This window comes from Salvelinus sp. IW2-2015, unplaced genomic scaffold, assembly GCF_002910315.2.
Source record: "Salvelinus sp. IW2-2015 unplaced genomic scaffold, ASM291031v2 Un_scaffold1959, whole genome shotgun sequence".
NCBI lineage: Eukaryota > Metazoa > Chordata > Actinopteri > Salmoniformes > Salmonidae > Salvelinus > Salvelinus sp. IW2-2015.
In genome coordinates, this window is record NW_019943312.1 from 137,103 (window position 1) to 143,802 (window position 6,700).

Here is a 6,700-nt window from a genome sequence, read left to right on the forward strand (position 1 = left end):
ACCTGGTCAATATCTCTATGTTCTCTCTTACCTGGTCAATATCTCTATGTTCTCTTACCTGGTCAATATCTCTATGTTCTCTCTTACCTGGTCAACATCTCTATGTTCTCTTACCTGGTCAATATCTCTATGTTCTCTCTTACCTAGTCAATATCTCTATGTTCTCTCTTACCTGGTCAATATCTCTATGTTCTCTTACCTGGTCAATATCTCTATGTTCTCTTACCTGGTGAATATCTATCTCTATGTTCTCTCTTACCTGGTCAATATCTCTATGTTCTCTCTTACCTGGTCAATATCTCTATGTTCTCTCTATGTTCTCTTACCTGGTGATGCCATCTTTGATGTAGTACAGCAGACACTCTGACATCAGGGGGTCCTCGTTAAGGTTCACCAGGTGAGGAGTCTACAACAAGGAGAGTTCATATGGGTTCATTCTAGAGTAAATGTAAATGTTGTCTAATTAATTAAATGAGAGGCCATATAATCTGTTCAACCTCATTTCAGATAAATATATTCAGTCACTTATTCCACACATCACATTTTAATTGAATAAAAACATATTCATGCATAGATCTGGTTTCAGGTAGATAAACACAGAGCATAGATCTGGTTTCAGGTAGAGACACACAGAGCATAGATCTGGTTTCAGTAGATAACACAGAGCATCGAATCTGGTTTCAGGTAGATAAACACAGAGCATAGATCTGGTTTCAGGTAGATAAACACAGAGCATAGATCTGGTTTCAGGTAGATAAACACAGAGCATAGATCTGGTTTCAGGTAGATAAACACAGAGCATAGATCTGGTTTCAGGTAGATAAACACAGAGCATAGATCTGGTTTCAGGTAGATAAACACAGAGCATAGATCTGGTTTCAGGTAGATAACACAGAGCATAGATCTAGTTTCAGGTAGATAAACACAGAGCATAGATCTGGTTTCAGGTAGATACACACAGAGCATAGATCTGGTTTCAGGTAGAAAAACACAGAGCATAGATCTGGTTTCAGGTAGATAAACACAGGCATAGATCTGGTTTCAGGTAGATAAACAACAGAGCATAGATCTGGTTTCAGGAGATAACAACAGAGCATAGATCTGGTTCAGGTAGATAAACCAGAGCATAGATCTGGTTTCAGGTAGATAAAAACACAGAGCATAGATCTGGTTTCAGGTAGATAAACACAGAGCATAGATCTGGTTTCAGGTAGATAAACACAGAGCATAGATCTGGTTTCAGGTAGATAAACACAGAGCATAGATCTGGTTTCAGGTAGATAAACACAGAGCATAGATCTGTTTCAGGTAGATAAACACAGAGCATAATCTGGTGTTCAGTAGATAACACAGAGCATAGATCTGGTTTCAGGTAGATAAACACAGAGCATAGATCTGGTTTCAGGTAGATAAACACAGAGCATAGATCTGGTTTCAGGTAGATAAACACAGAGCATAGATCTGGTTTCAGGTAGATAAACACAGAGCATAGATCTGGTTTCAGGTAGATACACACAGAGCATAGATCTGGTTTCAGGTAGATAAACAGAGCATAGATCTGGTTTCAGGTAGATAAACACAGAGCATGATCTGGTTTCAGGTAGATAAACACAGAGCATAGATCTGGTTTCAGGTAGATAAACACAGACATAGATCTGGTTTCAGGTAGATAAACACAGAGCATAAGATCTGGTTTCAGGTAGATAACACAGAGCATAGATCTGTTTCAGTAGATAAACACAGTCATAGATCTGGTTTCAGGTAGATAAACACAGAGCATAGATCTGGTTTCAGGTAGATAAACACAGAGCATAGATCTGGTTTCAGGTAGATAGACACAGAGCATAGATCTGGTTTCAGGTAGATAAGCACAGAGCATAGATCTGGTTTCAGGTAGATAAAACACAGAGCATAGATCTGGTTTCAGGTAGATAAACACAGAGCATAGATCTGGTTTCAGGTAGATAAGCACAGAGCATAGATCTGGTTTCAGGTAGTAAACACAAGAGCATAGATCTGGTTTCAGGTAGATAAGCACAGAGCATAGATCTGGTTTCAGGTAGATAGACACAGAGCATAGATCTGGTTTCAGGTAGATACACAGAGCATAGATCTGGTTTCAGGTAGAATAAACACAGAGCATAGATCTGGTTTCAGGTAGATAAGCACAGAGCATAATTTTGGTTTCAGGTAGTAAAACACAGAGCATATATCTGGTTTCAGGTAGATAAAACACAGAGCATAGATCTGGTTTCAGGTAGATAGCACAGAGCAATAGATCTGGTTTCAAGTAGATAACACAGAGCATAGATCTGGTTTCAGGTAGATAAGCACAGAGCATAGATCTGGTTTCAGGTAGATAAGCACAGAGCATAGATTTTGGTTCAGGTAGATAAACACAGAGCATATGATCTGGTTTCAGGTCAGTAGATAAACACAGAGCATAGATCTGGTTTCAGGTAGATAAAGCACAGAGCATAGATCTGGTTTCAGGTAGAATACACAGAGCATAGATCTGGTTTCAGGTAGATAACACAGAGCATAGATCTGGTTTCAGGTAGATAAACACAGAGCATAGATCTGTTTCAGGTAGAATAAGCACAGAGCATAGATCTGTTTCAGGTAGATTACACACAGAGCATAGATCTGGTTTCAGGTAGATAAACACAGAGCATAGATCTGGTTTCAGGTAGATAAACACAGAGCATAGATCTGGTTTCAGGTAGATAAACACAGAGCATAGATCTGGTTTCAGGTAGATAGACACAGAGCATAGATCTGGTTTCAGGTAGATAAACACAGAGCAATAGATCTAGTTTCAGGTAGATGAACACAGATCATAGATCTGGGTTCAGGTAGATAAACACAGAGCATATATCTGGTTTCAGGTAGATAAACACAGAGCATAGATCTGGTTTCAGGTAGATAGACACAGAGCATAGATCTGGTTTCAGGTAGATAAAGCACAGAGCATAGATCTGGTTCAAGGTAGATAAACACAGAGCATAGATCTGGTTTCAGGTAGATAAACACAGAGCATAGATCTGGTTTCATTTAGATCAACACAGAGCCCTGCGTCTTAAACAACACCCTATTCCCTATACAGTACACTACTTTTGCCCAAGGCCCAAAGGGGCGCTATGAAGGGACTACGGTTCCATTTTGGACACAACTAGAAATTCACTATAGTAGATGACGCAGAGTTTTAAGACATGCAGACAGTCTCTAGGGATCCACAACATTACTAATACACATCAAACACAGATGGCTCTTCTAGCAAACAGAAGTGCTATAAATATTCTTAAATATAGTAAACACATACATAATGAAACAGAAGTGCTATAAATATTACTAAATATAGTAAACACATATATAATGTGTTTGCTTTTCTGAGCTCTGCTGTTTGAAGCACAGTGAGTAGGGTTTTGTTTGCTATGAATAATGCAGTAGATTAAAAGGGGAAGACTAAATTAATCAACGTCCTATTTCCATAAGGAGACCACATGTTAAAAGGAAACAGTTGGTTAATGTCCTCCCCTGCTGGAAAGCTGTACATAACAGTCAGGTTCCAGATAGGGCTACAGAGTTACAGTTCATATAAAGGAAATCAGACAATTTAAATAAATTCATTAGTCCCTAATCTATGGATTTCACGTGACTGGGAATACAGATATGCATCTGTTTGTCACAAAAACCTTTTTTTTTAAGTAGGGGAGTGGATCAGAAAACCAGTCAGTATCTGGTGTGAACAGCATTTGTCTCATGCAGCGCAACACATCTCCTTCGCATGGAGTTGATCAGGCTGTTTATTGTGGCCTGATTCAATGGCTGAGCGAAGTTGCTGGACATTGGCAGGAACTGGAACATGCTGTTAGGTGACATGTCTGGTGAGAATGCTGGCCATGGAAGAACAGGGACATTTTTGGCTCCGGGAATTTAATCGGCAGGGACTGGGAGAATAGTCAGGATCGAGGGAAAGATGAACGGAGCAAAGTACAGAGAGCTCCTCGATGAAAACCTGCTCCAGAGCACTCAGGACCTCAGACTAGGGTGAAAGTTCACCTTCCAACAGACAACGACCCTAAGCACACAGCGAAGACAACGCAGGAGTGGCTTCGGGACAAGTCTCTGAATGTTCTTGAGTGGCCCAGCCAGAGCCCAGACTTCAACCCGATCTAACATCTCTGGAGAGACCTGAAAATAGCTGTGCAGCGTCGATCCCCATTCAACCTGACAGAGCTTGAGAGGATCTGCAGAGAAGATTGGGAGAAACTCCCCAAATTTAGGTGTGCCGAGCTTGTAGCGTCATACCCAAGAAGACTCGAGGCCGTAATCGCTGCACAAGGTGCTTCAGCTGTCACGCCCTGATCAGTTTCACCTGTCTCTGTGATTGTCTCCACCCACCTCCAGGTGTCACCTGTTTTCCCCATTAGTCCCTGGCTACCTATTCCTGTGTTACCTGTTTGTCTGTTGCCAATTCATCTTGTTTTGTCAAGTCAACCAGCATGTTTTTCTGTTTTTTCCTTTTCTCTGTTTTGCTAGTCCTCCCGGTTTTGACCCTTGCCTGCCTTGACTTTGAACCCGCCTGCCTTACCATACCGCCTGCCCTGACCTCGAGCCTGCCTGCCACTCTGTACCTCCTGGACTCTGACCTTGTTTATGATCTTTTGCCTGTCCACAACTATTCTCTTGCCTGCCCCTTGGATTATAATAAATATCAGAGACTCAAACCATCTGCCTCCCGTGTCTGCATCTGAGTCTCGCCCTGAATAAAGGGTATGGATCCTTTAAGACATCAGAGACTGTAACGTTCTTTGCTTCACGGAAACACGAAACTGAAAGCTCGAACCACTGCTTTTAACCAGGGCAAGGTGACCGGAAACATGACCGAATACAAACAGTGTAGCTATTCCCTCCGGAAGGCAATCAAACCAGCTAAGTGCCAGTATAGAGACAAAGTAGAGTCGCAATTCAACGGCTCAGACACAAGAGGAGGAGGTGTAGAGACTCCAGATGGGGAGGAGTGTGTAGGAGACTCCAGATGGGGAGGAGTGTTAGGAGACTCCAGAGAGGAGAGGAGTGTAGGAGACTCCAGAGAGGAGTGTGTAGAGACTCCAGAGAGAGAGAGTGTGTAGGAGACTCCAGAGAGGAGAGGAGTTAAGGAGACTCCAGAGGAGAGGAGTGTGTAGGAGACTCCAGATGGAGAGGATGTGTAGGAGACTCCAGATGGAGAAGTGTGTAGGCGACATTGCAGAGGGACCAACCCTCATTGGGTGAAAACAGCCCTACTGTGTCTATGAACCACAGCCTCAGGCTTTCTGCTCTGCTGTGATGTCGAGGGCTTGGAAGTAAATCAACATGAATGTTCATACCCTGATCTGTTTCACCTGTCTTTGTGATTGCTCCACCCCCTCCAGTGTCGCCCATCTTCCCCATTATCCCCTGTGGATTTATACCTTGTGTCTCTGTGTGTCTGTCGCCATTCGTCTCGTTTGTCAAGTCAACCAGCGTTTTTTTGTGTCAGCTCCAGTTTTTCCCCAGTCTCTCTTTTCTCATGCTCGTGGTTTTTGACCCTTGCCTGTCCTAACCCTGTACCCGTCCACCTGACCACTCTGCCTGCCCCTGATCCTGAGCCTGCCTGCCATCCTTACCTTTGCCCCTGTTGCTGTAACAAACATTGTTACTTCGACACGGTCTGCTTCTGGGTCTAAACCCCGATACCTGATAGGAATGCATCAAATTAAACATGACTTGATCCCTGTTCATCCTCATCCATGGCTCGTGGTACATGTGTTGAGTACACTATTCGAGTTCATACTATTCATGTTAAAAAAACCCTGTGACATGTATTCTGTGATTGTTGCTGTCTTACCTTCTTGGGGAAAAACTCCCACAGTTCCTCCATCTTCCCTCATGGCCACACCCATCTCAGCCAGCAGGGCCTCTCTGTGGAAGAGAACAGAGAGATCGAGACTGACGAGGTACAGACGAGATGCTGATGAGTATACTTAACTTGATATGCGATCTAAGCTTCCGACTCTGGACCACATGCCCCCTGGCGACGACGACGCGGGGGGGGGGTTGAGCCCTGCTCGTTATGACCCTGCTATCTCCCCCCCCCTTTCTCTACATTTCTCACTGTACTGTCAAAAAAATGGCAGCATCGAATTCATAAAAAAATAAAAAAGTTTAATGACAGTTGTACACGGTCTCCTAATCTTCATGGTCCTTGGAGCCCGGATACTGTAGATGTCTTTCTTTACTATCTGCAGGCAGGTCTTTACTGTAAGTAGAGACGTGGAAGCTGAAAGAACTCACCTTTCCATTCTGATGGCTTCTGTTCTGCGAAGTTTCTCCTCCCAGGTCTCATTGAGCTCTGCGATGATTTTCTCTGTTTCCTGATGAAATCACAAAAATCAATTCATATCTGAGGATGTGTCAACCCCCCCCCCCCCCAGAGTCTATGTTCAATATGTGGGCAGTGGGGTATTATGTCTGACTGTAATCAATGAATCAATCGATCAGTCAATTAATCAATCAATTAATCAACCAATCAGTGTTCAGTTCACCTTGAGTCTCTCGATGGCCTGCTCGTTGCCAGGGCTGATCATGATGCGGTCGTGGAGGCTGGCGATGGTTCCGGCTCGACTGGACAGAGCGGACAGAGAGGGGAGGGGCTCATCCCCGTCATGGCATTGTT

The 6,700-nt window shown here is 43.4% G+C and overlaps 1 protein-coding gene across 1 annotated transcript in view; it reads right to left on the reverse strand.

Annotated features, from left to right (window-relative positions):
• Positions 1-6,692, reverse strand: part of LOC112072554 (kinesin-like protein KIF1A) — a gene marked incomplete at its 5' end in the record, with an annotated part of 102,344 nt that extends 95,652 nt beyond the window's left edge. The window contains 5 exon segments of the mRNA XM_070439839.1: positions 327-406; positions 5,873-5,882; positions 5,884-5,946; positions 6,319-6,398; positions 6,570-6,692. Coding sequence (XP_070295940.1) covers positions 327-406; positions 5,873-5,882; positions 5,884-5,946; positions 6,319-6,398; positions 6,570-6,692 — 356 coding nt within the window.
• Between the last annotated feature and the right edge of the window lie 8 nt (positions 6,693-6,700).